We start from the raw sequence: 27,294 nt of genomic DNA, 5'->3' as shown, positions 1-27,294 counted from the left end.
GGAAAGACCGCTAGTCGCTTCACGCGCTATAGAGCCAGAAGGTAGAGCACGAGACCTGCTCTGATGATTCCAAAGGACCCGAAGGGATATGGACTGATCTCATGCCTGAGATATGCGGTGTTCAGATATAGGTTGAGAGAGGAGGTGCTGTGTGGCGAAGCCTGACAGGCATCGCAAGGGGGGCTGAAGAAAAGAGAGATATGGCACGGGGGAGTTTCCATTGTGATAGTTACAGCATAGCTAGCTTGCTCCGGGTGGTACTGACGGGAGGAAACGACTTCGATAGAGTGGTCAGAACTTGGTGGTGCATAACAAGAGGCGAGGGAACAAAGGGAAATCCCACCATCCGCATCCGGGAATATGTGGCGTCTACTTCTCCCTGTTCCACCAACAATCAACCCGCTCTGCACCAGACGAACGTCATGTCTCACCGCGCACGATTCACGGCAGCACTGTGCTCTCCTCACGATATGGCTATCGCGATGACATGGGGGGCGAATCAGACATGCGAAGGTGTCTTCAGACCACCGGATTCCCCCTAACCCTCTTCTCGACGACCTCACAACACGGGCGACGAGAATCTGAGCCGCCATCGATAATCTCTCTCCACCTCCCTGTCTGAGATATGGCTACTGCGCGCAACATCCCCACCGCGTTTCCCGAGCTAGATTACGGAGAACCTCCGAGGGATAAGGAGCCGCGAAGGAGTCGTAGCCGCAGTCTGCGCTCTGTCGCGAACTTGGTGCGTCCCGTGCTCCGTCGCTTCCAATGCTTCTCTGACATGGCTTCGTAGGTACTTGGCAAGCAGGCGACGAAGGCCTCGCCCAACGAGACCAACTCACCTGCCTCAACAACCCGTTGGCCCTCGATCTCGGCCCTTCGCCGCTCGCAGAAGAATGCACTACCTCCCCCTTCGGAAGTTACCACTACCTCTGCAGGCAATGGGAGCGCGAACGCGGAACTGTACACTCGCGATCGACGCTCTGCCGACATACCCAGGCGCCGCTTCTCCCTATCTCGCCCCATCCGACTCAGCCTGAACTTGGCGAGACCGACGAAGCGCGGCGCTCCCGAAGTAGAGTCTTTGATATCGGAGGTGCGTGTAACGTCCTACATCGATGCCTTGGGCGTCCTACACCAAGGAGTACGTTGGTTGACCACCCCGCAGGTCGCGCCGAGCGGACACGACGAAGGACGTCAGGACACCGATGCATACACCCACTCGCACGAACTCCGCCGCCGCCTCGAAGAACTCGAGGCAGATGGGGCGTCGACACAGGTGCTGGCTGGTGATGCGTCGTCGCGTGCAGCTGGCAGTGTCGAACTGTCGCTGCTCGAGGGCGACGGCGGCGAAGCGTCCTTGCTCGAGTCCGACGGAGGCGAAGCGTCCTCGCACGAGGTCGACGGCGGCGAAGCGTCTTCGCTCGAATTTGATGGAGATGGCCCTTCGCTGCTCGAACTCGACGGCGTCGAACCGTCGCTGCTCGAGCTGGACGCGGCGCCGAGCCAGCTTGAGGTCGAAGTCAGCTCGTCTGAGGTTGAGGGCGATATCGACTCAGTGCATGATGCGACCGGCCCCTCGCTCGTAGAAGCCCAGGATTCCCTCCTCAACATCGACGCCGCAGTCCTTGACATCGACGCCGCAGCTCCCGGCACCGACGCCGTGGTCTACGCAGCCGACGGCAAGCCTTCGCACGCATCGGCCTTCGAAGACGATATCGAGCAGGTCGGCAGCGCGAAGGGGCGATCGACCAGCCCGCACGTCGCCTTCGCCGAGGATGTCGTCGAGTATGGACCCGGCCTCCCGGAACTCGTTCATTCATGCTACAAGGACGGCGACTTTACCGACGTCTACGCCGACATCGACGAAGAAGCTTATCACGCCGGCGAGGACGGCTACCCCGGCGACGAGGACGGCTACCACGGCGACGACGAGCTGCTCTACAGCTCGGACGACGAGGATTTTTACGCGTACCCATCGAATGCCATCTTCGACGTGTCGAGCCATACGCCGAGCCCCGCTTCGGCAGATGCGTTGAACCACATTTCGACGTCTGCGCTCGCGTATGCGCCCACTCTTGAAGCCCCTGCTACCAACATTACAGCTGTGATGTCATTGACTTCCCGCCCAGTGGCGATCCCGTTCACTTCCCGCCCAGTGGCGATCCCATTCACCTCCCGCCCGGCTGCGATCCCATTCACCTCCCGCGCGCCTGCAGCCATTCTGCCTCCCGCCGCGCCTCCCGTCCCCGACGACGCGTACGAGACCCACACGCCGCAGTACGCGGCCTTCTTCTCCGAGTCGCCCTCTTCGTACGATGTCGCGATGGACTTCTTGCCGCTGAGCGATCTGGAGGGGACGCCGGTGGATGAGGCGGGGGCGTCGTTCGGGGAGAGCGCGTTATCCTGTGAGAGTGCGTTATTCGGTGAGAGCGCGGTGGACGGTAGCGACAGCGAGGGGCAGGCGGACCTTATCTTCCCCGACGAGGCGTCTTTCCCAGTGATCTATGAGACGCGAGAGGCGCGCAAGGAGGGCGGACAAGCGTGGGAGGAGGGAGAAATGACCCTCTGGAGCAGTGAGTTGTCGCTGGCGCCGTCGTTGGAGACGCCCTCGGACCCCGTGCTGGGGCCGTTGTTGAGCGAAGAGCGAGGGGTTTGGCGAGACGATGAAGCCACGCCGCTCCCGCCATTCCGGATGGATCGTCTGCCGTGGCTTGAGGAGTCGGACGAGGAAGAGTCACCGCTGTCGCCGATGGACGGGCAGGACTCGCTGCTTTCGCCGCCGAGCTTGTTGGGGGCAGAGCTGCCTATCCTCATGGCGGATTCGCTGCCTCTCGCAGCAGACAACGAAGAGGTCGATGGGGAAAGCAAGGACTCCGTGGCGGGTGGCGACGCGGACGAAAATGCCGACTTCGCGCTCTTCCCAACCGACCCTCGATCCCTCCCCTACCTCCTCCGTCTATCCGCCGAGTACGACGGGACGCCCGCATCTGAGCTCAATGGGTCGCCGTTCCCTTCGCCCATCCCTAGGACGCCTTTTGACGAGAACGTCCTCCCGTTCGCGAGTCTGTCGGCGCAGGAGATTGCCACTGGACATCAGCTGGTGCGGCGTGGGAGGGAGGGGGTTGTAGCGAGGAGGGTGATGGTCGAGCGTCAGCCGTCTCAAGCCCTGGTCGATACTACGGCGCAGGCCGAGAATACGACGCAGGTCGAGAGCATGGCGCAGATCGATCCCACGTTGCAGATTGACTTCACCGCGAGTTCGCCTCTGGATGCCTTTCTCCCTCAGGTCCACACACCTGCCTTCGCGCCTGAGCTCCTTGATCTCTTTCCTCCGCCTTCACCCCATATGGAGATGTCGGGTGGCATGCAGTTCTCGGAGAGCCGCGCATTGGTGCGTCGGCCGACGGAGGGCGACATGGCGGTGGTGAGGGCTGAGTCTTGTTGTAAGTCCTCTCCTATTTTCGTTCGCCATCTTGAGGCTGATGTCCTGGTAGCCAACTCCCTCTCCTCGATGACAGCCGAGCCCATCTCGTTCTCGACGATCCTCGAGAAGGCGTACGCATCGCCCTCGTCGGCGGGACTGCCTATCGATCGCCCCCGCCGGCCCACACTCACGGCGATGCAGTCGGCTCTTTTACCGCGGGTGGAGCCGTTGGTTCTGGACGTCCGGGATGCGAACAATATGGTGATGCCCTCCCCGTTCTTTTCTGTTCAGGGGGAACGTCGCCCGACGACATTGAACCAGTCGGCAGAGGTTGTCAATCGCTTCCCTGCGGATATGGTTCTCCATCAACCAATCGCGGCGCTCGCGCTTGATACGCCGCAGTTGGCGATGCTATACTCGCCGTTGGATACTGCGGTGTTGTACTCGCCATCTCCGCTGGGCACGGTCCCTTCGCCCTCTTACTTTGCCTCGCTTCGCTACCCGCTGGGTGCGGCGACTTCGCCCTTCGCCTCGCCGCTAGGCTCGATCGCTACGGACGTCGACCCCTTTGAACTCGCGGTAGCGGTGAGGGCGCCGAGAACGGTGGCGGTCATGATTAGGGATACCGCGCTGGAAGGCAGTGGTGAGTAAGGTCAGGATCGTCGGCCATCTCTGTGCTCATGCTCTTACAGATAGCGCGGCAGGCATAGAGCAGACCCCTCTACCTTTCACTGCTTTCCTTCCCGACGACTACGTGCTTCCGGAGGACGTCGACGAGGAACCGCTACCGTTCCCCGGTTTGCCCTCGTGGGAGCTTGCGGTACAGATGCAGGCGCATTACATCGAACCCAAGCTACCCCGGGCGTTGGAGGCGATGCTAGGTGATGACGATTCGGCCGACGGGGCTCATGCACTGGCTGCATCATCTCCTCCGTCTTATACGCTTCCTTCGGTTCCCTCGACACTTGAGGCGATGGTCTTGGGCACGGCGAAGGCGAGCTTGGTCTCCGTGCAGCCGCGCTCGTTGGTTTCGAACCTGATCGGACTCGGGAGCGGTGGAGGCATCTCGCCTGCGGTGGCACCCAAGTCTGTGAACTCGCAAGGGACAGATGTGGACCTTGCGGAAAAGCTCGCGGTTGACGCGCACGACATCGTATTCATTGACGCCGAGAGCGAGGACCCGCTCGCACCGTCGACAAGTGCGGCACACAGCGCAGATCCAGCCATAAAGCTAGACGGGCCTCTACATGAGACGAAGGGTTCACAGGGCAAGCAAGCCGCGTCGCCGCTGGGCGAATTGCCTCTGCCCGACATGGACTTTGCGTCGACGATGGTGTCGGCGGTGGAGGGGTTGTGGAATGGGGCTTGATGGGTACAGGACTCGTTTTTCTCCTTTGATCTATGTACGCTATGGTAAACATTTGTTGGCAATGGACAGGTAAAAGCTACGAAGCGGTCCTCTAGGAGAGCTGGAGCGTAGACGAGCGATCTCCTTGTGGCGCACAACTGCAAGTCTGCTTCGGTTCCATTGCGGTTGGCTTGCCTATTACTATTCCTTGCACGGAAGTGTCGTACACTTCTGACTTCCCTTTTGTATAATCAAGGAGCAGGTTCGTCGCGTACGGGAATCGCGTATGGCTTCGCTGCGAGCGAGGTGAAGCTTACCGCCTTCCACGCGTCGTACACGGGGTGTTCTCAGACTTCCTTGGGCCTTTCTTCCTGTGGTTCTGGCTCGTACATGCAACACAATCGGTCAACGTCAACCCCATTCCCAGTTGGGGTCTGCGAGTGACTCTGAATCCCGACCGAACTGGATCGGGGGCGAACGAGACCCGGATCAGTACACACACCCCTTGCCTCCTGCACCCATCATCGCAGGATTGTCGATTCTTCTCCGCTTATCTATCCGGCCTCCTCACCCTATTCAGCCACTTCAGTCTATTCCGAGGCCTATTCTACGTCCACGGACGCCATAACATTTCGCAAAACTTCATTCGGAATCCCACCGACCACCGCCCCCACCATGGTCGGCATTCTATCCTCAGTCGTCAAGTCCGTGAAGGGAGAGCGCAGCGCTAGGAAGCGCGCTGAGGAGCGCGAAGCCCGGCCGCCCGTGCAGCACCGCAAAAGCTGGATGCAGAGCCTGAACAATCTCGTGCGTTAGGCGCCGCTTCTCGCGTCCTGCATTCTGCTGACCACAGCCTCTCAGAGCCAAGTCTTCCACGCCGACGACCAGCTCCATCCGCCCCCTACAGACGGCACCTCGAGCTCCCCGAAGCGCGGCCGCTTCCCTTCGTTCGCCTCGTTCAGCAGCAAGGGGGAGTCGGTGCGGTCTAGGGGCGATACGTCGTCGTCCCCGGCCAAGGACAAGTCCCTTGCGGCCCGCGTCCGCCCCATCAGCGTCAGCCTCGGCTTTTCGGGGCACAAGCGCGGGAGCAGCAGCGCGACGGCGGGTAGCGGGCACGAGAGCTATACGCCCTCGCCCCTGCACGAGGGTGCCCCGCACGTTCCTCAGGCGCAAGCGCCGATGCTCCCCTCCCCTATTCAGGCGTCGCCGATGGTCACTCCGTCTGCGTCAACCGGTACCGCGCACGAGGAGAAGCCCGTCCGTCCGTCGACGGCCCCCGCCGGCGTGCGCAACGAGTCGCAGATGGAGACCTCGGCGCTTGCGGCACGCATGAACAAGCTCCGCGGGATGGAGGAGGACACGGCGGCGCGGGTGTCGAATGCGTCTGCGGCGACCTCGCAGTCAACGACGACGCCTAGCCATCTGTCCCGCCCCACCCCCCTCGATCGCACGCCGTCGTCGGACTCGGCGTCCGTGTACACGCAGTCGACGGCGCAGGACGATTATACGCCGTCGGCTAGTACGCCTGGGTCTCCTGCGACGGTGACGCCGACCACCAGCGTTGGACCCGCTCCGGCCCTGCCTCCCAAGACTCCGGCGAAGGCGGCAAGCCTCCGCGGCTTCGGCTCCGCTGCGAGGGGATATTTGTCCCCCAACGCGAAGCGCTCCATTGAAGCGACGGCGAATGGCTCTCAGGTGCCGGCGAACAACTCGCAGCCGCCAGCGAGCAGCCAGCAGTCGCCCACGCGCGACTTCCTGTCGATGTCGACGCAGGACTTCTTGTCGGCGCCACCGAGCGCGGGCAAGACGCGTGCGGCGACGCTCAATGGTGACCACGGCAAGGACTTCATCGCGGTCGACATCCCGATGGAGTCGCCGTTCGCGGGGTGGAAGTTCTGAGGGGGTTGTAGCGCAACATCCTCGTCAAGCCTTCGGATTTGTTGGGCTACGCTTCGTTGACCGCACATCCCGTCGTGTTTCTGCTCGCCGACCTTCGCCTCCTTCCCTTCGCTCGTCCTTCCTCTCCATCTACTTCCCCCACCTTTCCACCTATATCACCTTACCCTCTCTCATCGAACACTCCTTCTCCTGTACACGACCGGACTCAGTGCTTCATGTACTATATAGATATGCTTCATCTGGACTTTCATCTAGGACATCTTTCTCTGTATTTTCACTACCTACCTACCCTGGCTGTCGTGACGTGCGTGCATCCTTCCCGCCTGCCCACCTTCCTCCCACCCTCTGCTCCTCCCATTGCATCTCAAATTCTCGTCAACTTTTCCACCCAAACGAACCTTGCACCCCTTCATGCACCGCACGCCTTTCGTCACGCATCTCACACCTTCCGCCCTGCACCCACACCCACACCCGCGGACCTCTCGCATCACGCCCCTTCGTGTATATCATTGTCTCCACTCCACGTCGCCTTCGTGTACGACTAGTATTTGCTGTTTCTTGCTATTATTCTCGTGTTCGCTTCGTATCTCTTGCTATGCTATTCGGCGTTTTTTAATGCACGTCTGGTGTGAAGGCCTTCTCACTTCGCCTGAAGGAACACCGCAACGCAGGGTGTTGTCGGCGAAGGCCGCTAAGGATCTGCGTCGAAGCTATTCCTCTGAGTTCCTTCGACATCTTCGCTTGAGGCGTTCGGTTTCATGAGGAGGCTATTGCGGAGCATCGGATTAGAAGCATATATATGTGCTATAGAAAGGTGATCCATATTCCTAGGTGAATGTCCGAGGTGCCTTTGACCATATGTGCTCATTGACGCCTGCAGTGTGCTCCTGCAGCCCGCGATTTCGCAACACTACTTGTCCAAGAATGCTTGCATGCGTCTACGCACCGTCGACGGACATTGACAGCAAAACAGGTTTCCCGGGTGGATGTTCGACACCAAAACCAAGGATGAAGTCCTTCCTTGTAGGCGTGGCGATGCTGTGCCTGCGAATGGGCAGGTCAGCTTCAGATTTCGATCAAGGTGCAAGACAAGCCAAAAAAAACAATTGGCCAGATCGACTCACGCTTCGCAAAGGTGCGTGTATAACGCTGCCGACTCGAAGAACCGCGCCTGACAATGCGCGCAGAGCGAATCGCCATCGACAAACTTGACGTCGCACGCTCGCGCGTCTGCAATAGCGCGAGCCTCTGCCATCTGCTCTGGCCCGAGGATCTCAAAACGGCGGTCAGGCATGCACGCGCCCAAGTTCGTCTGTCTGATGGTCAGAAGCAATTGAACTTCGACGAGGGAGAGCACGCACCACGTAGCGCCACGAGAGTGCCCGCCGCTGCCCAGGCTTGTCGGCTTCCGGGTAGTAGTACCACGCGTCCAGCTCGTCCATCTCCAGCGCCGTCGTCGTCCACGGGTCGAGTCCCGCCAGCTCGACCAAGCGCCGGACGACCCCCGCACACTCCGCACGCACCGTGAGCTGCTTTGGGTCCCGGCCGCGCTCGCCGGGGTGCTGGGACGGGCGCATGTCGAGCGCGGGCGCGCGGACGACGTGCGGGTAGCTGAAGAGCGCGCCGGTCTTGGGGTTCATGAACACCGTGGAGGCGAGGCGCAGCGTGGCGTGGGTCAGGTTGCCCGGCGCGAACTCCGCCGCGGCGCAGGGGTCACTGAGGGCCCGCGAGTGGATGATCATGAGCAGGGTGTCCTCGCGCGCCGTGCGCCAGTCCTCGAAGAACGCGGGCGGCACCGCGGCGAGGGCGGCCTGCATGATGGCCGGCGTGGGCGTGGGCTGCTGGGGCGGTTGCGTTAGGAGGGCGCGGACGGAGGGCGCGTCCGCGATGTCCCCGACGGTGGGCACGAGCGCGCGGAACGGAAGCGAGCGGCGCAAGTCGGTGTACGTGTCGACGAGGACCTCGTGGCGCGCTGCGAGGGCCTTCGTCGTGTCTGACACGGTGCGGAAGCGGTACAGCTTCTTGAGCTCCGCGACAGCGACGCCGCGCATCCTGTTCCAATCTGCATCGCAGCGGGAGAAAGATCAGCTGCGTGTGCGCCAGTCGTGCTGCGCTGACTGACGTTTGTCGGACAGTGGCTTCGTGGACTTGGCTGCTTTGTTGCGCAGGTAGGACGCTTGTCGGAGTGCATCGGGATAAGTGGCGAGCTCTTTCTCGAATCCCAGAGCTTTCAGGCGGCGGATGACCCTAATCATACAGTCGTCGTGTCAATTAGACAAGTCCCAAAGCACGAAACCTACTCACTCCGCCTCTCGGGCCCTCCTCTGTCTATCCCGCTCTGCGTCTTCGTCTCGCGAGTGTTGAACTGCCACCTCTGCGAAGCGGAGTGCGAGCTGCAATGCGTCGAATTGTATGTCAGCCGTCACGGCTGACAGCAGCGTAGTACGCGATCCGCACCAAGTGGTTCTGCTGCTGCCGTTCATGCATTTCGTCTCTAGTCATTCTGCGTTTACTTGATCCTGTCGCCATGTCCATCACCTCTTGCGCGAGCCGCGCGGCGCTTCTGACGCAGAATAATTCCTGCCTTCTGCCTGATTCATCTGGTCAGGGCAGTGATTGCATGAGAACGAGGGGGCAGCATACCTCTGTTGATTCTCTGTATGTAGGGAATGTAGTTCACCATGTCTAGGCTGCCGGCAGGAAAGAAGCGTTTGAGGATGTGATACGTCGGGAGGTCCTCGTATTCCACGAAACTGGCCAGATCGTGTAAGCGGCAGTGTATAGCGATGTCCACGATCGTGCTCACCGCGTTTTCTCGCACTTGGGACAGAGGCGCATACGAGCGCTGAAGCATGCATCAACCTTGCGGCTGCTCCCGCAAAACTGCGTGTCGTGTCAGCGGCAGAACCGCGAGAACACGCATCGCGCTCGCCTGGCAGTTCGTGCCGTAGATAAGGTACACCAGCCGGGGCTCGCTCATGCCCTTCGGAGGCGGCAGCAGGCCGGGCACGCGAGCCAGCGCGTTGCGCCAGATGGCCTGGGCGGTAGCGCGGTCGAGGAGCATGCCGCGGAACGCCTTCGTGACCCTGGACATGCTGAGCAGGTCCTTGGGGGCAAGACGGGCGAGGATCTGAGGGTATAGAGATGAAGTGAGCGCTAAATTGACGGGTATGCATAAATAAGATGTACCTCGTAGATGATGTCCAACGGCATGCGAAGCAAGCGAGACGCGCGCTTACGCGTCCGTCGAGCGCGCGGGCTCGACGGCTGGTCCGGAGTCGCATTCAGGTCCTGCACTGGCATGGCGCGGGTCGTGGTCGTGGTCGAACGAGAGAACGGGAGGGTGCGTGCTATCCGAGCACTGAAAAAGCCTAGCTAGCCCAACGAGGTGATCCTCTGCGCGATGGCCTGGTGATAGCTCGGGATGAGATAGCGGCTGGGCTACACGTGTGTCTACGCGGCGGTATGGGCGTGTGGGTCGGGCCCACGGCCCGGGATCCCTATTCCAGCACTCCCCGCATCCGAGGGCTTGTATGTTCGACGAGCTCAGTGCGCAGCGCCCGCGCGCGTGAGTACTTGGGCGGTGCCGCATCCTCGACGAGCTCCAATCGCGCTCGACGCAGGTCACGGTCAGCCTACCACGTACTGTATCAGCTTCGCCCGATATATACTTACAGCGACATTCATAATGATGCGGAATTCGCGCGAGTTGCACGCGGCGTGCCATGTTTGGCCGCGCCCTCCCGGCAATTACCGCTGAGCGATTGTGGAACATTTGTGGGTTCGGGATGCACATTTCGAGGCCTTCTTTGTGTGATATTCACTCGGGATTACCCTTCCGTGCACCCTTACTTGCGGACGGAGGCTCGCTTGAGGAAAAGAACAAGACCGGCTGGGATCTCGGACTTTTCCGAGCGCCACGCGCGTACGGCGTGTGGGCACGGGGTCCTCCGAGAGAGGCATATATTATCCTTGTTCCGCCCAAAAACATAGGTGGATCTACCAATAGGACTCTGCCGTGAAATACAGAGGGCTTAAAGGGTACAAGAACTTGACAAAAACTTCAGAGAATAGTGCTTCCAGCCCTTCGCGGTCGTTGCCGGAGGGGCGCAGCCAAACATGACACGCCGCTCGCAATCCGCGCGAATTCCGCATCATTATGAATGTCGCTGTAATTTACGTCGCGACGTTCGAGCATCGAACTCACCGCAGTCCGACCCCAAATTCTGTGCATTCAGGGCGAAGAGTTCACGGAGAGGGCGAGGGGAAAGATGTCGAGGACGAGCGGGCGTAAGAGCAATGCACGGTCAAAGAAAGCTCGCGCTATGGAAAGCAGCGAATTTGAAGCACAGTTGAACGCAGGTTGAACGGAACCAAAGTGTCCGGATCAAGTTGCACGGCGATAGCCGATTTGCGTATGTTTGTGCAGGGGGACCCCATCACAGCGCATTGCAATCTGTCCTGCGCAACTTCAGGTCCTCGTTCCATCGAGCACCAGAAAGGCGAAATCCAGAAGTGGAAGGTAGCAAAGGAACTAAAGCATTGCGGTCTGATTTTGAATGACACAGTATGCGACGACAAAAGGTATTGTAAGTAACTACGATCGATCATCGACGGCTAGCATAACTGAAGGAAGGGGTCAGTCAACGTGTCAACCGGTGTACAGGACGAGGGTGAGAAGGGATAGGATCAGACATCCAAAGGAAGGTCATTGCGACCCGCACCGCGTCGACCCCCGCTTCCCGCCCAGCGCACCGGCGTCCGCGGCTTTACACCACGAACACCGGCGGCCCACGCTGCACCGACGCGGATGGGTTCTGCGCGGCGACAGGGGGAGTATGCACGTTCCGCATTGGGGGAGTACTCCGTTCTCGGAGGACGCTAGAGTGGAAACTGCGAATGTTTGGTAGGGTTCATCATAGAAGGCGATAGTAGGAACGAAGGTGAGAAGAGGAAAGGAGGACTTACCAAAAGTAGTATGAGGGATGGTTAGAAGGGGGAGTGCGAGGTGGAAGAAGACATGATTAGGGAGGAGAAGGTAGGGGGAGGAGGGGGATACGATACGATCAGGAAGAGAGATCTGAGGAAAAAGTCAGTACGACGATCGAAGATACGGCGATCATGGTGATTGGGTCAGACAAAATGGCACTGGCAAGTACACTGTGCGCCCCGTAGGACGCGGTGTCCGTTGCGAACGGACGGTCTCTGTTCCTCGGCATGGTCGTGTAGGACGGGGAAGAGAATAAAGTCATCATGTTGAGAAGAGGGAGCGAGCCTTACCTAGCAATGACGAGAAGCGGTAGGTAGAGAGGGGAAAAAAGAGGAGACAAAGAGGGGGGCGAAGAGGGAAAGGAGAGAAAGATGTGAGAGTCGGGAGCAAGACGCGTCTTTCTTCGATCGCGCCGCACGCTTTTTACGATCAGGACGGAAGATGCCGTCGCATTCCCACGCTTGCGGCGTTTTGTGGCGTAGCGTGGCGTTCCCGCTCGACGTCCGGACGTCCAAGGCCCCGGGTCAGGCTGATGTTCTTCCTTTCCTTCATCTCTCCACAGAACCTGTAGGCTGATACCATCTTAATCTCTGATGCTGACCTCTTGATACCCTCAAGGTCTCTGAGCTGAACTCTGTACTCATAGGTCCCCTCTCGCTCTGACACTCGCAACGATGCGGCCGCAATAGCCTTCCCCTCCTCATCGCGTCCCCACCTGCATACACCCCGCTCTTCGCATGCAGAGACGCCGTCGCTCCCGCACATGGGACCCCTGCTGCGCCCCGCGACCGGGGTACGGCCCGTATACGACGCTGCCTACCGAAAATACTGACCGCACGCCCGTGCGTGAAGACGCTCCACCTCGCCGTTGCGACGAGTAGCCCCCCCAACGCTCCCCGTCCGCCTCCCTGGCAACATCGCGTACAACGGGGTCTCGTCGCGCAATTGGCGCACGCATGAGGCGGCCCACTCTGCGAAGATACAAAAGGAGGGGCGTGATGGTGGACGATTTCCCAGATCCGCTTCTTCTTCCTATTCCTTGACAGACTCGAGCTTCACGGCCAGTCCGCGTCGCTTCCTTCGCTTGCTCCCGCCATTCGTTGCTCGTTTCTCTCTTCCTATCTCGTTCTTTCGCTTTGACCACCTTCACCTACGCACAGTCATCGCCACGATGCTTCCCCTGGCCATCCTCGCCGTCCTCGCCCCGCTCGCGGCGGCGCACATGGAGATGACCGCGCCGCCTCCGCTGCGCTCGAAGCACAACGAGCACGCGGACCAGGCGCAGGTGGACTACTCGATGACGAGCCCGCTCGAGGCGTCCGGGTCGAACTTCCCATGCAAGGGATACCTCAAGGACACGACCGGGAAGGATAGTGTGGCGTCTTGGCAGGCGGGGTCGAGCCAGCAGGTGACGTGAGTATCCTGCTTCCTTTACGACTCCTCATCGGGGTTGATATACGTTTGTGCTGGATGCTGATTCACACTGGCTCGCAGCCTCGAGGGCTCCGCGATCCACGAGGGCGGCTCCTGCCAGCTGTCCATCTCCGAGGACGAGGGCGCGACGTTCAAGGTCATCAAGTCCTTTATTGGTAACTGCCCCTCGAGCACGGGCCCCGTCACGCTCGACGTCGACATCCCGAAGGACGTCAAGGACGGCGACGTCGTCTTCGCGTGGACCTGGAACAACCGCGTCGGCAACCGCGAGTTCTACATGAACTGGTGTGTTCGCAAGCCTATATTTCTCTCTCATGAACCAGATAGCTGACACCTTCCAGCGCCATCGTCACCATTGAGGGCGGCGGCGCTGGCCTCTCGTCCTACCCCGACATGTTCGTCGCCCAGCTCTCGGACATCAACTCCTGCACCGTGCCCGAAGGCGTCGACGTCGACTACCCGGCCCCGGGCGACCAGGTCGAGCGCGCGGATGGCGACGATGCCATCGGCGCGCCCGCGGGCGACTGTGGCGCCGCGGGTGGTAGCGGTGGCAGCACGTCGGCGACGTCCGCATCTGCGCCTGCGACGTCCGCATCTGCGCCAGCGACGTCCGTGTCTGCACCTGCTGGCTCGGCGTCGGCGTCTGTCTCTGCGTCGATCTCGGTGTCCGCGCCGATTTCTGGCTCGGAGCCCGCGTCGACGTCCGCCGCCGCGACCTCTGCCCCTGCGTCGGGATCCGCCCCTGCCTCAGGGTCAGCATCCGCCACTGGGTCAGCGCCAGCTTCCGGGTCTGCCTCTGCTACCTCTGCGCCTGTGTCAGGCTCTGCATCTGCCACAGACTCTGCCCCCGCCTCCTCTTCCGCCACCGCGTCTGGCTCTGCGTCCTCCTCATCCTCCGCCCCCACCTCTGCCCCCGCCTCAGGCTCTGCCACGGCCTCCGCCCCCGCGTCCTCCTCCTCCGCCCCCTCCGGCGGCGACTCCTGCACCGAGGGCGCAATCCGCTGCGACTCTGCGAGCACGTGGTCGCAGTGCGGGTCGGGCGCGTGGCAGAGCGAGGGCGCGGTGCCCGGGGGCATGACGTGCAAGGACGGCGCGATCGTGCCCGCGGGGTCGCGCAGGCGCGCGGTGAGCGCGCACAGGCGGCACTGGGGGAGCCGGGGGCAGCTGTGAGCGCCTTCCTCCTCTTACAGCTTTTGAAGGAGAAACCTGAAGCATGGCGAGATACGAAGAAAAGAGAAGCCCAGTAACGACTCTGTCAGCAGATTCGCCACTCGCTCGCTACCTATTTATTGCTACTTATTCTCTATTGCATCCTGAGGATGTACTCGTGCTGCGATAGTTCGTGTCTGTGTTGAACTTGTATATATCGGTGCTGCACTTGTGTATATCGGTGTTGCGATCGTATATATTGGTGCTGCGATCGTATTCATCGGTGCTGCGAACGTCATTGTCCACGTCCGTTTTGTTCGAGGTCTTGTTTAGATTGTTATGGAAGTGATCGAATGCATACGTTGAATGCTGGGCCCTTGCATAGAATTATAAGGTCCTTTCATTGTCGTGAGTGCGGTGTCGTTGTTGACCAGGGTCCAGCGCAGGTCTTCTGTCTGGACCGAGCACGTTTGTGGAGGATATAAAGTTGCAGCCTGCTTGATCCAGTCCCCTCGTCTTCTGGATCTTCGTCCCAAACTTTGAGAAAGCTCTTCGGAGGCTGTCGTATCATCCGGGACCATCCGACAGGGTAAGTAGACGGTCCGCAACTGTTCGTGAAGTCGAACCGCCCTCACGTGGGTCCACGTGCAATCTATACCGCGCCGCCACCGCGCGGCGCGCTTGATGTCGACTCCCAAGCACGCTCTCTCGCACGTACATACCTTATCACTCCTCAAGCCGCTCCTTCGTCTCCCGATATTCCTCTCTTCGCCCGCGATGTTCATCTTCGGTCGTCCGCCACCGCCCGGGCCCCCGCGCCTCGCCATTCCTGAGCTGCTCTTCGAGATCTTCCGCGACGCGCGCCTGAGCAGGCGAGATCTGTCGCATGCGGCGCTGGTGTGCAGGGCGTGGCACGCTGTCGCGGATGTGGTGCTCTGGGAGGACATGCCGGGTCTCGCGCCGCTCCTGATGCTCATGCCTGCGGATGCCTGGACGATGGTGAGTCTGGCAGTGTGCGCGTCGGGATGAGGACTGACGCGAGCGATTAGACCCCGTCGAAGAGGAGGGTGGAGAAACAGACATTCGTACGTGGGTACTCCGACCTCATCATCAGTCTCTAAACCCTCCAGACCTTCCGCCGTGCACTGCGCGCCTCCGACTGGGCGAATGTCGCCACTCGATCGTGCTCCGTTCGGCGGCTTACCCTATTCGGCGCCCCACCAAATTGTGTCCAGCGCGCCATCGTTGTCTGCCCACCACCCGCAAACCTGCTTCCCAAGCTGCAGACGCTCACCCTCACCCAGCTCGTCGCCCGGCCCGGGAGCGGGGACGCCTTCGCCACCGCGCTTGCCTGCGCCTTCCTCCACATGCTCCTCAGCAGCAGCGCGGGCGGCCCCTGCTCCTCGCCCCGCCACCTGCGCCTCCGCGACTGCGCGCCTGACCTCGCCCGGCACGTCCTCGCGCACCCGCTCGCCGCCCGCCTCGAGGACGCCACGCTCGACGTGCGCCTCGCCGACCTCGCGCGCCTCCCCGCGCCGCCCACCCTCCGCCGCCTTCGCGTGCACGCGCTCGACGACGCGCGCCGCGCCCTCCCGCTCCCGCCGCGCACCCTCCGCGACATCCTCCCCGCCCACCGCGCGCTCGCCCGCCTCGCGCACGTCGAGATCACGGGCCCCGTGCAGCTCTTCGATGCCGACGTCGCCGCGGTGGCGCGCGCGTGGCCGGCGCTGCAGACGCTCGTGCTCGCCCCGCACGCGACGGGCGCGTCGTGCCTGACGCTCGGCGCGCTCGTCCCGCTCGCGCGGCACTGCCCAAAGCTCGAGTTCATCGCGCTGCCGCTGTGCGCGCTGGACGTGCCGAGCGAGGGCGCGGGGGGACACTACTACCTCGGCGGTCGCTCGGTTGCCCCCCTCGGTGGTCGCCCAGTTGCCTCCCTCGACGCCGCCCCCCTCGTCCTCGTCTTGTGGCGCGCGCTAGGACGCTCGGACAGAAACTACGGCGCCCATGTGCCCGACTACGATCCCGTTCTCCTCGCCAAGTTCCTCGTGTCGCTGTTCCCCGGGATCCAGCGCGTGTCGAACGACTTGGCGGCGGAGCGCGTGGCGAAGGGACTCGCCAAGGAGAAGGTCGAGGACTACTGGGACACGCCAGTAGAGCAAGGCATCTGGGACGAGCTCGAGCGCGCTATGCCTATGGTGCGCTCGCGCTAGCCAAGGGCGCGCCTACGAGGGGTCGGGAATGGCGGAGCACGAGTCGTAGCACTTGGGTGGTGTTTCGATGGTCGACGAGGTGGTGCCATGTAATCAGGCAAGTATTCCTTTGGTCTTCCAGTCTCACTCGGTTTTGGATGAATATTACGGTAGACCGGCTTCCGCACCCTGCTATTTATCATAGTAGTGCCACTTAACTAACGTATAGCGGTAGGATCGCCTACGTAACTTATCAGTAGTATATGCGTTAATGAATGGACTTGGTCTCAAAGGTATTCCGGAGGTGGTCTCGAAGATATTACGAAGTTGAACACTCGCTCGTAAGTAGACCGAAGTATCTGCGACCCGCGCGCGACAGGAAGGACTCACCGCGACGCCGCGGCCAAGAAAATCACGACGCCGCGTTCAAGAAAATCGATCGCCCGAGGGTGTTGGGGGTGTACGAAATGTATTGCAAGCTCCTGTACTCAACGACAACCATCTACGTACATGCACTACGACGACTACACACCCACCCCCTCGACGACGATTCCCCCCACGCACGCGATTCCCCCCACCCACGAAACACGCCACGCAGTCTCGCCCTCCCCCGACCACCTACCGCCCCCCTTCTCGGCCTCGACCGCCCCTCCCCCTTCGCTCCCCCTGCGCTCTCGCCACCCTGCGAGTAAGGTGTTTGAAACACCCCGCCCCGCGCCGCAATCGCCCCTTCGCCGTCCTACGCCGCGCGCACCCCCCTCGACGTCGGAAATCAACCCTCACACGATTTCGGTGCCGACGCACGCGAGTGGCCCGAACGTCGAGCGCGCGAGTTCGTCCGCGCGCTCTCCTCCCCTTCGTCTCCCACCTCCCTTTCCTTCATCGCTTCCCCTCCCCTTCAGCTCCCCACCTTCTCCCTCCTCCGCCCGTCGCACTGCCCTCCACTTCTCGTTCTCGTCCCCTTCCCTCCCCTTCGTCTCAAACCCCCACCCTACTCCCCATCCGTCTCACGCGCACGTTCTCGACACCGCACGCCTCTTCCCCGGTCTCCCAGGCTTGAGAGTCGCGGGCAGAGGGCGTGCGGCGATGAGTCAGGTCGTGGAAGGGGCCGAGCGCGAAGGGGAGGTCGAGCGCGAGGGAGGGGTTAAGCGAGGGAAGGGCTGGGGGAAACCGTCCTGCGTGAGGAAGAAATCCGGCGCGAAGGGGGAATCAGCGCGAGGGGAAGGTTAGCGAGAAGGAGATCAGCGGGAAGGGGGACACTACGAGGACCTCTGGCAAGGACTCCTTCCACTTGCGCGTCCGTGTCCGTGTCCACCCCTTCCACGTCCTCCGTAACAGCGAGATTCACTCACCTTCGAAGGGGGAGGGAGTAACCACCCCCTCGCGTTCTTTGCGGGGGTACCGCGCTCGTGCCGTCGGAGGCTCGTCAAGAGGTTAGTACGCTTCATTGAATAGCGGGGGGAGGGTGCGCGCTTACGGGTTTATCGACTCGCAGCCAAGTCACGAAGCACCCCCTTTTCGTAAGGTAGAGAGGACAGGAGGGAATGAGCACGCTAAGTGGAGGGGCATGAAGGGGGAACTAACCTTACACTCATCCCCGCGAGGAGACTCCCCTCTCCATTCCTTCCCCCTCTTCAAGTCCACCTCCCCCCGCCGCACTCCCCTCCTTATCCGCTTCACGTTCACGTTCTAGTTTCTTCCCCTTCCCTTCGTCTCCAACCTCGACCCGCTTGTCGAGCACCTCCTCCCAGCGCCGCACGCCTTCCCCGACCTCCCGAGCTGCAGAGAGAGTGAGCGACGGCAGGTCAAGTCGTCGAGAAGGGCCCGACACGATGGAGGAGCCGAGCGGGAGAAAGGGGGAAAGCTGCGCGGCCGCGTCCACCCCTTCCACGTCATCCGTATCAAAAGTGTCTGCTCACCTTAATTACACCCCCTTCAAGCCCCTCGCCGAGGGAGGGTGTTCGCCCCTGCGACGGCTCGTCAAGTCAGAAAGGGAGAAAAGGACCTGAAAGAGGTTAGCACGCGTCGTCAACCAGAAGGAAAGGGGTGGAGAGGGGGAGGGCACGCACTCGCGAGTCCTATCGACCCACTACCAGGCTACGAAGCGCCCCCCTCTCTGCTAAACCCTTTCCCGAACTTCAGGAATTTAGAATTAGAAGGGATAGAAGTGAGTCAGCGTGTGAATTCGGGGCTAGAACGAAGGAAAAAACGAACCCTACACTCGACTCCTTGAGAGAAAGGAGGAGGGAGGGACCCCTCCCTCGCCACAAAGCTCGCCTTTAGGGGCGCCGGTGGGTAAGGGGCACAGGATTTATAGAAAGTGCGTGAGAGAACGCGCTTTTGGGAGAAGGGAAGGGGTGTTAACTCACCGATATCGCCCCTTTTCGACAAGAGGGAAGGCCCCTCTTTCGACGCATCCCTCACCGAGAGAGCGCGGGCTTGCCTCCGGCGGTTCAGCCTCGCCAAAAATCAGTCAGAAAAGGGATCAGTACGCATGCGACGGAGGGGTAGGGAGGGAGGGTGATCCACCCTCTTCGCATTACTCACCTGAGGAGCCCGCGCGCGCCTCCGGCGGCTCGGCTTCGGCGAAAAGTTCGTTGAGAAGGGCCCCTTCCCCGCTACTCCAGCCGCCGAGGGAAAGGGACCCCCACCCTCGCCGCATGACTCGCCGAGAGTGCCCGCACGCGCCACCAGCGACTCGCCTCCCTTCGAATAAATGATCTGACAAGACGTCAGCACGCCTCTTAGAAAAAGGGGGTTGCTTCCATACACGTAGGTACAGTCATCAAAAAGAAGATAGGGGTACAACTAACCGGCGATTCCACCGCCTCTGGCGCGTGAGGGCAACCCTCAACCCACGCCTTTCCCCCCAAAAAAGGTGGGGGAACATCTCCCCCGTCGCGTAGCTCATTCGCGGGAGCGCAAGCATGCCTCCGGCGGCTCGGCCTAGCGAAGGTGGGGGTCGAATTAGTGCACCCCTCCAAAAAACATGGAAGGGGCCATAACTCACAATAATTTCGCCCCCATCCGCTATCAGGTGCCAGACATCCCTTCGCCTTTAAAGGGTGGGGGAGAAGCCTCCCCCATCGCATCCTTCACCCGGGGGAGCGTGTGCGTGCCTCCGGCGGTTCGACCTGGTGGCAAGGGGGAACTTGAGTACGCTCCAACAAGGAAAAAGACAAGCATACGACTCACCGCCCCTTCTGCGAGTGCACGCGCCCCCCACCCATGCCGTCACTGCAGAAGAGTGGGGGTTCCGCCCCCTTCGCGCCCCTCGCCCGGGGATGCAAGAGCGTAATACTAGCGGCTCAGACTCACGAAGATATGGGTCAGTAAGTTCGACCAAAAGCAAAAAGAGGGCATAACTTACCGACAAATTCACGCCATCCCGCAATGAAGTGCCCCCACCTCGCCCTTTTTCCCGAACGGTTGGGGGGATGCCTCTCCCCCATCGCATCATTCGCCGAGGGAGCACGCGCGCGCCTCCGGCGGCTCGGGATCGCCGAAAAGCTCATCAAAAAGGGCCCCTCCGTCGCTTTCCGAGGCGGCTAGGGCAAGGATCCCCCATCCTCTCCGCAGAACTCGCCGAGTAAGCCCACGCGCGCCACCAGTGGCTCGCCCCCCTCTGAGTAAGCGGTCTGACAAGACCTCAGCACGCCTTTTCCTTACAAAAAGGTGGTATGGAAGGGAAGAACAAGGTAGGGGCACGACTTACCAGCGATTCCACCCCCTCTCGCGAGTGAGGACACCCCCAATCCATGCCTTTCCCCCGAGAAAAGGGGAAATCCCTCCCCCTTCGCGTAGCTCACCCGAGGAAGCGCGCGTATGCCTTCGGCGGTTCGACCTAGCGGCAAGGGGGGTACTTGAGTACACTTCAACAGTGACATGAATAAGCGTGGAACTCACGAATATGGCCACCCCCTCTTGCGTGTGCAGGTCACCCCCTACCACGGCCAATCCCTCGAAAATGTGGGGGAATCCCTCCCCCATGGCGCACCTCGCCCGAGGGTGCGAGTGCGTACCTCTAGCGGCTGAAAGTGGGGAAGATGTAGGTTAGTAAGCCCGAGAAAAGGCAGAAAAGGGCAGAACTCACCGACATTTCGCCCCCCCCTCCCGTCGTGGGAAGCGCCTGCACCAGTCCCTTTCCCCAAAAAGGGGTGGGGGAGACCCCTCCCCCGTCGCATCGTTCGCCGAGGAAGCGCACGCGCGCCTCCGGCGGCTCGGCCTGGTCAGAATATGGGCTCAGTAAGTACGCTTTGTCAAAGAACAGCAGAAGGGTAATATCCCACCTAGAATCCCCACCTCTCGACGAGTAAGGGCATCCCCACCTTCCTCCTTCGCCAAAAAACGGGGAAATACCCTTCCCCCGTCGTAAATCTTGCACGAGAGGGCGCGTGCACACATCCAACGACGGGGGTCACCGAGGAAATCCATCTACGAAAGGGGTTAGCGAGATTAGCGGACGACGCGCATAACTCACAGGAGCGCATGAATATCCCCCCTTCTCCCTTTCTCGTCGCAGAGAGCCCCCCTCCATCATCAGCCTTCTCGGAGGGAACTCGCGCGTGCCTCGAGCGTCTCGGAAACGGACGACATTTCGCTAGGGGAGGGGGTCAGCCCGGTTCCAAAGCGCGAGGGGCCGGTCAAAACTCACTGGTGCAGACGGAGGGTAGATGACCCTCATCGCGTCGCTCATTCGAGACGGAGCGCGCACGTCTTCGCAGTTCGGGGCGGTCGATTATTGTGGCATCTAGAGTCCCGTTAGCGCGATTTGAGGCGGAATTGCGGAGAGTAACCCCCTCCACCGTTGAGCTCGTCTACTCACCAGTCCCCCTTCACCCCCCAAACCCGATAGGGCACCTTTTCTTCCCAAAAGGCTCGGCGCAAAGAACCCTCCCGGATCGTCGCATGCCGTAAAAATAACCCCAAAGAAAGGGCCTGGACGGAAGGTGGGGGGTGGGGGTGGCCTGAATCGCTGGGGTCGGTGACGGCGAGGGTCGAGGCCGGCCGCCGCGTCGACGTGGAAGTGGGGGAATGACGAGAGGTGGTGACGCGAGCGGTGCGCTCGCCGTCTGCGGTGAGATGAGCCACGACACGCGACGACGGAGGCGTGGACTCACCGATGCCGAGAGCGCTCGTGTGTCGTCAGAGGCTCCCCGTCGTACTCTTGCGCAGCCCGGGTGAGGTCAAAATGTGGGTGCCTCGATGTCGTCGACGACCGTGTAGTGCCCCGCTTCTGCCCGAACGGCGTCGACGGGTCTCCTTCGACGATTATTAAGCAAAGCAGACACGGAGGAGATCGCGCTCACCGTCAACTCTCACTCAGAACCGCACTGCGAGTGCTGGATGCGCAGTGAAGGGGGCGGGAGTGCCTGGTCACAGAGCAGACCGACTTCCAACGGCGAGCCTTCTGCGTGCGCGTCGAGGCGAGCAAAATGCTTACGACGATGACGGCGAGGAGAAAGGTGACCGTCGCGGATAGTGGGGGCCGGCGTGATGGCCTAGAACAAAGCGAGTCAGGGTGGCGCGACATCGAAAAGTCAGCCCGTCCTTACCCGATAGGCACGGGCGGGACGGCGGCGAGTAGTACTATAGCTATCCAACGAGTCAGTACGCATAGTGAATAGAGAAAAAGGATATGAACGTACCAGAAAAACGTAGAAAGTCGTTAGTGCGTTTGGTGTCGATTGATGATGCGCGTTCGAAGAAAGCTGTGAGAGAGGATCAGTGAACGGGTAGAGCGTTATTAGGAGAGCAGACACGGGGAACAGCAGGTCGTAGTAGTCTAGGATGTAATCCTAGTCAGTACGAAGCCGGGAGTAAAGAAGGCAGACTCACGAAGCAATGCAAAACGAGTAAATACCAAGACCTGGTTAGAGAAGGGTCAGAAGAATGAGAACAAGTAGATGAAGCGAGCACTCACACTGCACGCGACGTTACAAGATCCGATTGAAAAGGGGGAGGAGGTAAGGGATGGTAAGTGAAGAGGAGGAAGGGATTGGAATGCTGATTTGAAGCGGTGAGGTGACCTACCCTTTATACTTCGCGAGCGGCCCAACGCCGCGTCCAGTGCCGCCCAAACTTCCAGACCGGCGTTGAATATTTCCGGATCAGACCTCGGCGGTCCGCGACCGAGACCCGTCCAGCGGAAAGTCGGAAGATTGGGGGGAGGGGCGCGGAGTGCGCGCATGCAATCTTCCGCCGCATCCCTGCGCGAATGTCAGCCAGAGCGCGAGCAGAAAGCATCGAGGCTTGCTCACCCGGGCAGGGGATGCCGTGCACGTGGCGTCCGGCGGGGGAGGGCGGAGGGTTTATGCGACCTGTCCGCTCAGTGGCACGCAAGTTGCAGGACAGCGTATATCTTCCTTTCGTCCGCGTCGTCTGCAAAACAGCGTCAGTAACGTCGCGGAGAGGACGAGGGACGCCACGTGGCACGTGCTGATGTTGACTTGGCGCGGGATGAGCGCGAGACTGAGGAGGAAGAAGTCGAACTCACTTCCATCACGCTATATCTCCATTTAGCAGGCCTTGAGCTGCGCGGAGGGCGGCACGTTTTTGGCGCCTCTCTCTCCCTCGCACACTTCCCGAAAGACCCAGTAGTTACGCGACACGTGTATGCCGTCGTGTCGACATGTTGCGCGGGCGTCGGCGAGGGGAAAATGGGGTTGCTCCATTGTTTTCGCTCCGGTGAGGATAGCGGGATGAGCGCGGACGCGCCGAGGCCGCCGCTGGCGCGCATCAAATTTCATAAATTCTGATCCGATATTTCAGTGTCCAGAGCGTCGCGTTTGGGAGTATGCGCGTGCCGTAAAGTGGAGGAACTCGCGGGGAATAATGAAGGCGGCGCACGGGTATTCGACGATTTGAACGTCAGGGCCGAAGCCGGCGAGCGGAGGGATGTTCTGAAAATGTTAGGAAAGGGTTCGGGATGACGTACATGTGTCGTTGTCGTCGGTATTGAACGCGCAGGTGACGGGGAATATGTAGGTTGAGGAAGAGGCGGTCGTGTATTGTGAGTGCGGGATTGCCCTGGGGCTTCCCAAACTCCCTGAGATACGTGTATACTACTTCAATATCAAGATTCTGTGCTTATCCGGTCAGCGAGGGTCCCTGCGGTGTATGCACGAACGCACCAAAAACGACGCCACATATTCCAAACCACCTTCCCGACGTCCTACTGACCTCGCGCGGTCGCCAAACAGCGGCGCAACTACAGATATATAATCGGGTCGATGCCCCCCACCGATCGTTGAAGGTCAGCTACCTCCGCCAAAGTGGTCACCTACTGAGGGTAACCGGATCGGTTGTGCATACATCCCACATCGACCTTCAGACACGATAAGGGAGGACGCGTTCCCTGCTGATCGACGCAGCGCAGTGCTTTGACAATACATCGAGGGCGTATTCGGGACGTGTCTGGACCCATCGTGGGTGCTGGGGGTAATGGGGGATAGGTGCCGTAGCCTGAGATCGCGTCGTGAAGCGCTAGACGCGTGGTATGAGGAGTTCCGAGAGATCCCGGTGTGCTGTCCATTCCACTCGTCTGGGATGCTGAGGTGTATGCTCAAGGACGCGGGGGCCGTCGTCAGAACTGCGGGGGGCGACGGCGATGAGTGCAGAACGCAGAAGGCGCGGCGGGGGAAGAGCGGTCGGCAATTGCCGACGACCGGCGGCGCGGGGCGGAAGCCGGTAAGCGCCCGGCGCTTGTTGCATGCGGCTTGATCTCGACCTTCACCATCGTTCCCCGTGTTTGCGCGCCGCCCCGTCGATCGTCTTCCCGCCATGCGGGCGACTTTTGCGACGTCGAGGGAATCTTCTCTGTGCTCTATTCGTCTTATGCAATATGGCACCCAGTTCTTTACGACCTGGATCCGGCAAGAAATCTCTGCGAAGGACGCGGGGATGAGCCCGCGCGCGGCAGTCTCCTCGTTGAGCTGCGCGCTGCTCGAAACACGTGTATATGCGACGACAAGTCCGCCTCAATTCAGGTACCCGTGCGGGGTGATCTAGGCAAGTCCCCGCGCGGGGCAACTTGTTGATTTGTTGACTCCGATGTGCTTCTCGTGAAAACCTTCCGACTTTGGTAGGTATCCCCGCCTCCCCGCGACCCTGACGGCCGGGATCACGAGCCTTCGGCCGCTCTCGTGCGCTCTCGCACCGCCGACTGTCCGTCTTGCTCCCCGAACGTCTCGTCGACGGCCGCGCCGTGTCCGTCCTCCCTTGTCATCTCGTCGATCTTCTCGACGACGCGCACGCAACAGCGGCGAGAGCTCTTGCTCGACCGTCTTTCACATCGCCACATAACACAAGACTGAAGCTCGGTCTTTGACAAGGCGCAGCTCGTTACGCGCGCGCACATCGGTTTGGGTATGGAGTAGTCGGATTTGCGCCCGGCGAGCGGGAATATGCAGTGCGTGATGCACTCCTCGGTACGAACGTCTCGCGCTCACCTCGATCTAGACCTTCCTTATGTCGTCCAAGTCTTCCCTGTCGTTCGTCGACGCCGCCGCCGCCGCTGTCCGAGTCCTCAAAACTCACGGACAATTCTCCTCATCGCCGCACGCCACCCCGAGCGAATTCATCGCTGAAGCAACAGATCGTCGTCCGCCGAGCGGTATCATATGGTGCGTGGTACGACATATGTCTCCGAGTCTATCAGTCACAAACGTCCAGGCCCCAAACACCGAATCTCCTCCACGGAACGGGCCCGGAATTTACGCCCGCCGACTGAAGGTCTCGCCTGCTGGTGCCCACCGGCTCCACATTTCGCTTTATTTCCCCCGTCAACAACTCCCTTCGCGCTCGGGCTCTCCACGACCACACCTCATCGCCGCATTTCACGCCTCACTGCCCCATTTCATCCCTCATCGCTGCATTCCACGCTCACTATTCGAGTCAAGCGTCGAAGCAACGTCCTATTTCATCCGCCGAGGGTCGAGCGGCGCGGTTCGACGCTTCAGGCGAATTTACGGTGCGTGATACCTCCCTCGAGCTCATGCGGAAGACTGACGACGCTCTAGATTGTTCGCGGGGGGCGACGAGGCCATCAATCACCGCTCGGCGAGCGAGGCTGTCGCGTTCAGGCCATCTGTATCTTTCCAAAACCTCCGACGTCTCGCGCTCATCGTCTCCGCGTCGTCATCATGCCGTCGCGCTCACATCTCTCTTCTCCTTCTGTGAGCAGCAACATGGGCTCGCTCGTCAACCTCAACAACTCGTGCTCGACCTCGGTAACTCTTCCTACCACTTCCGCATCGTCCTCGCGCCGACCCAAGCGCTGAAGCAATAGATTTTTGTCCGCCGAGCGGGGTGATCAGGTACGTGCTCTGCTTTTAGCTCATGAGTTGACTGCTATTTCTTTGTTTTTCCTTCAGGTCTCGCCTTTGCCTCTGCTTCAAGTCTCCTTCTCTCGCTCGCCTCGCCTCGCCCGTCCTATCGCTTCAAGCATCACCTTCAGCCTCGCTTCAAGTCGCCTTCCATCTCCCTTCGCCTCGCTTCTCGCCTGCCACCACCTAGCTCCCCGCCTCTCATCTCCTCGCCTTTCGCCTCCCTTCGCCCCATACTTCCTCATGCTCCCCAAACCTCCTCGCTCTCCCCCGACCTCTCCGACGCGCTCCCGACAACACCCCGCCTCCCGGCGCCTTCTGATCGATACAGCAACATATTTTCGTCCGCCGAGCGACCTGATGAGGTCTGGGCTCTCGTCTTTGGGTCTTCCCATCATCTTGGGACCTTGCAGTCTGCCGAGTGCTTCTCTGACTTCCCAAGTGCTGGGGTGAGCGCTCGGGGTCTTTACTGACGCCTCAAACGCTTCGGCGTGTCCTTGAGTGCTTTACTGACCTCCCGAGCACCTTGCTCGCCTCGTCAAGTCTTTTATACTATACTGTACATGTTGTTGTGTACTCCTTTGTATGCCTTTTGTCAAAGACTTGTTTTTTGCTCTCGACTCGTCTGCTTTCATTTTGACTTGTCTGTTTGCTCTCGACTCGTCTCTCTCTTCAACTCATGAGTCTTGCTTCAGGGCCCATCCGAGTCTTGCTCGTAACTCGTCCAACTTGCTCGTAACTCGTCCGAGTCTTGCTCGTAACTCGTCCGACTTGCTCGTTACTAACCCAAGCCTCGCCCATCATCTCACGAGCAAGTCTCCGATTCTAGACTCACGAGCAAGTCTGCACTTCTCGACCCTCGACGAGGTCTCGAAGACTGACCTTCTTGACACGGCCTTCACATCCCGTCTCGGTGTTTACATACCATCTCGGTGTTCTCATGCCATCTCGGTGTTCTCATGCCGTTTCGGTGTTCTCATCTCCTTCTCGGAGTTCTCATCCCTGCAATGGTGTCCGTAACCCTACCAGCGTCTTCCCACCATCCCGCCCGCCTGGACCGCGGCTTCTCCTGCCCGTTGACCTTCTCAACTCATCCGCTGACCTTCAACAACCTCCGTCAAGGCCTCGACCCAGTGCTTCGCAATCCCCTCATGCTCCATCCATTCTCTCTATCCCCTGCGCTCCGTCCATTCTCTCCATCCATTCACCTACCTTCAGTCACTAGTAGCTTATCCACATACTCACAGCTCAGCAATGTACTTGTAACTCGTTGCTCGTTGTATATGGTATGACTCAAGAGTATGAGAGAAGCTGTCTCGCAGCCCTCCCTTATATACCCCCGCGACCGACTGGCCTCGAGCCCTCGGATCAGGTCGCGAGAGGTAAATCGGAGGACTTGAAGGGGTCGTACAATGGATCAGAGCCGAGGACCTGAATTACCGGGCCCTCGACCGGAGCAGCACAGCCGTCGGGCGGGAATGAAGCGCCGTCGAACGACTATTGACCGAGATCACGGAAGACTTTTGGTAATC

The 27,294-nt window shown here is 60.5% G+C and overlaps 12 protein-coding genes across 12 annotated transcripts; 8 read left to right on the top strand and 4 right to left on the bottom strand.

Moving 5' to 3' along the window:
• Window positions 1–625: 625 nt before the first annotated feature.
• SCHCODRAFT_01181644 (uncharacterized protein) lies at window positions 626–3,692 on the top strand (the record flags this gene model as incomplete). Its single annotated transcript, XM_050341188.1, has 5 exons — window positions 626–742; window positions 794–1,096; window positions 1,169–3,446; window positions 3,498–3,558; window positions 3,629–3,692. The coding sequence occupies 5 exons, from the start codon at window positions 626–628 to the stop codon at window positions 3,690–3,692; spliced, it is 2,823 nt and encodes a 940-aa protein (XP_050199017.1).
• Window positions 3,693–3,835: 143 nt separating this feature from the next.
• Window positions 3,836–4,796, top strand: SCHCODRAFT_02509334 (uncharacterized protein; the record flags this gene model as incomplete). Its single annotated transcript, XM_003025828.3, has 2 exons — window positions 3,836–4,070; window positions 4,120–4,796. 2 exons carry the CDS (start codon window positions 3,836–3,838, stop codon window positions 4,794–4,796), a joined length of 912 nt encoding a protein of 303 aa, XP_003025874.2.
• A 654-nt stretch (window positions 4,797–5,450) lies between these two features.
• On the top strand, window positions 5,451–6,674 carry SCHCODRAFT_01207476 (uncharacterized protein; the record flags this gene model as incomplete). The annotated part of the gene is made up of 2 exons (XM_003025829.2): window positions 5,451–5,582; window positions 5,637–6,674. 2 exons carry the CDS (start codon window positions 5,451–5,453, stop codon window positions 6,672–6,674), a joined length of 1,170 nt encoding a protein of 389 aa, XP_003025875.1.
• Window positions 6,651–7,313, top strand: SCHCODRAFT_01039931 (uncharacterized protein). The gene has a single exon (XM_050340914.1). It carries the CDS (start codon window positions 6,905–6,907, stop codon window positions 7,217–7,219), a length of 315 nt encoding a protein of 104 aa, XP_050199016.1. The 5' UTR covers window positions 6,651–6,904; the 3' UTR covers window positions 7,220–7,313.
• Window positions 7,314–7,365: 52 nt separating this feature from the next.
• Window positions 7,366–9,977, bottom strand: SCHCODRAFT_02509133 (uncharacterized protein; the record flags this gene model as incomplete). Its single annotated transcript, XM_003025832.1, has 11 exons — window positions 7,366–7,478; window positions 7,621–7,718; window positions 7,799–7,986; window positions 8,036–8,736; window positions 8,797–8,921; window positions 8,975–9,048; window positions 9,132–9,265; window positions 9,318–9,427; window positions 9,481–9,557; window positions 9,583–9,804; window positions 9,864–9,977. The coding sequence occupies 11 exons, from the start codon at window positions 9,975–9,977 to the stop codon at window positions 7,366–7,368; spliced, it is 1,956 nt and encodes a 651-aa protein (XP_003025878.1).
• A 2,400-nt stretch (window positions 9,978–12,377) lies between these two features.
• Window positions 12,378–14,608, top strand: SCHCODRAFT_083710 (uncharacterized protein). The gene is made up of 3 exons (XM_003025830.1): window positions 12,378–13,077; window positions 13,159–13,383; window positions 13,440–14,608. The coding sequence occupies exons 1-3, from the start codon at window positions 12,836–12,838 to the stop codon at window positions 14,266–14,268; spliced, it is 1,296 nt and encodes a 431-aa protein (XP_003025876.1). The 5' UTR covers window positions 12,378–12,835; the 3' UTR covers window positions 14,269–14,608.
• On the bottom strand, window positions 14,330–14,615 carry SCHCODRAFT_01278106 (uncharacterized protein). Its single transcript, XM_050341367.1, has one exon. The coding sequence runs from the start codon at window positions 14,544–14,546 to the stop codon at window positions 14,391–14,393; it is 156 nt and encodes a 51-aa protein (XP_050199015.1). The 5' UTR covers window positions 14,547–14,615; the 3' UTR covers window positions 14,330–14,390.
• A 333-nt stretch (window positions 14,616–14,948) lies between these two features.
• Window positions 14,949–16,650, top strand: SCHCODRAFT_02630295 (uncharacterized protein). Its single transcript, XM_050345583.1, has 3 exons — window positions 14,949–15,246; window positions 15,297–15,332; window positions 15,378–16,650. Exons 1-3 carry the CDS (start codon window positions 15,025–15,027, stop codon window positions 16,455–16,457), a joined length of 1,338 nt encoding a protein of 445 aa, XP_050199014.1. The 5' UTR covers window positions 14,949–15,024; the 3' UTR covers window positions 16,458–16,650.
• A 238-nt stretch (window positions 16,651–16,888) lies between these two features.
• SCHCODRAFT_02630294 (uncharacterized protein) lies at window positions 16,889–17,147 on the top strand. Its single transcript, XM_050345582.1, has one exon. It carries the CDS (start codon window positions 16,904–16,906, stop codon window positions 17,126–17,128), a length of 225 nt encoding a protein of 74 aa, XP_050199013.1. The 5' UTR covers window positions 16,889–16,903; the 3' UTR covers window positions 17,129–17,147.
• A 1,258-nt stretch (window positions 17,148–18,405) lies between these two features.
• Window positions 18,406–19,160, bottom strand: SCHCODRAFT_02331576 (uncharacterized protein). The gene is made up of 5 exons (XM_050342396.1): window positions 18,984–19,160; window positions 18,806–18,911; window positions 18,651–18,713; window positions 18,506–18,572; window positions 18,406–18,441 (listed from the first exon to the last, which is right to left on the bottom strand). Exons 1-4 carry the CDS (start codon window positions 19,096–19,098, stop codon window positions 18,515–18,517), a joined length of 342 nt encoding a protein of 113 aa, XP_050199012.1. The 5' UTR covers window positions 19,099–19,160; the 3' UTR covers window positions 18,406–18,441; window positions 18,506–18,514.
• Window positions 19,161–20,241: 1,081 nt separating this feature from the next.
• SCHCODRAFT_02669146 (uncharacterized protein) lies at window positions 20,242–24,220 on the bottom strand (the record flags this gene model as incomplete). The annotated part of the gene is made up of 18 exons (XM_050346606.1): window positions 20,242–20,280; window positions 20,343–20,380; window positions 20,434–20,467; window positions 20,530–20,661; window positions 20,739–20,870; window positions 20,917–21,036; window positions 21,262–21,508; window positions 21,557–21,698; window positions 21,759–21,937; window positions 21,992–22,031; window positions 22,085–22,147; window positions 22,199–22,221; window positions 22,275–22,305; window positions 22,470–22,645; window positions 23,374–23,519; window positions 23,570–23,646; window positions 23,701–23,900; window positions 23,928–24,220. The coding sequence occupies 18 exons, from the start codon at window positions 24,218–24,220 to the stop codon at window positions 20,242–20,244; spliced, it is 2,112 nt and encodes a 703-aa protein (XP_050199011.1).
• A 685-nt stretch (window positions 24,221–24,905) lies between these two features.
• On the top strand, window positions 24,906–26,303 carry SCHCODRAFT_02582120 (uncharacterized protein; the record flags this gene model as incomplete). Its single annotated transcript, XM_003030297.3, has 4 exons — window positions 24,906–25,060; window positions 25,170–25,459; window positions 25,520–25,666; window positions 25,811–26,303. The coding sequence occupies 4 exons, from the start codon at window positions 24,906–24,908 to the stop codon at window positions 26,233–26,235; spliced, it is 1,017 nt and encodes a 338-aa protein (XP_003030343.1). The 3' UTR covers window positions 26,236–26,303.
• Between the last annotated feature and the right edge of the window lie 991 nt (window positions 26,304–27,294).

Source organism: Schizophyllum commune (genome assembly GCF_000143185.2).
Source record: "Schizophyllum commune H4-8 unplaced genomic scaffold SCHCOscaffold_8, whole genome shotgun sequence".
NCBI lineage: Eukaryota > Fungi > Basidiomycota > Agaricomycetes > Agaricales > Schizophyllaceae > Schizophyllum > Schizophyllum commune.
Note: the sequence above shows the minus strand (reverse complement) of the source record. Positions and strands in the feature narration are given on the sequence as shown.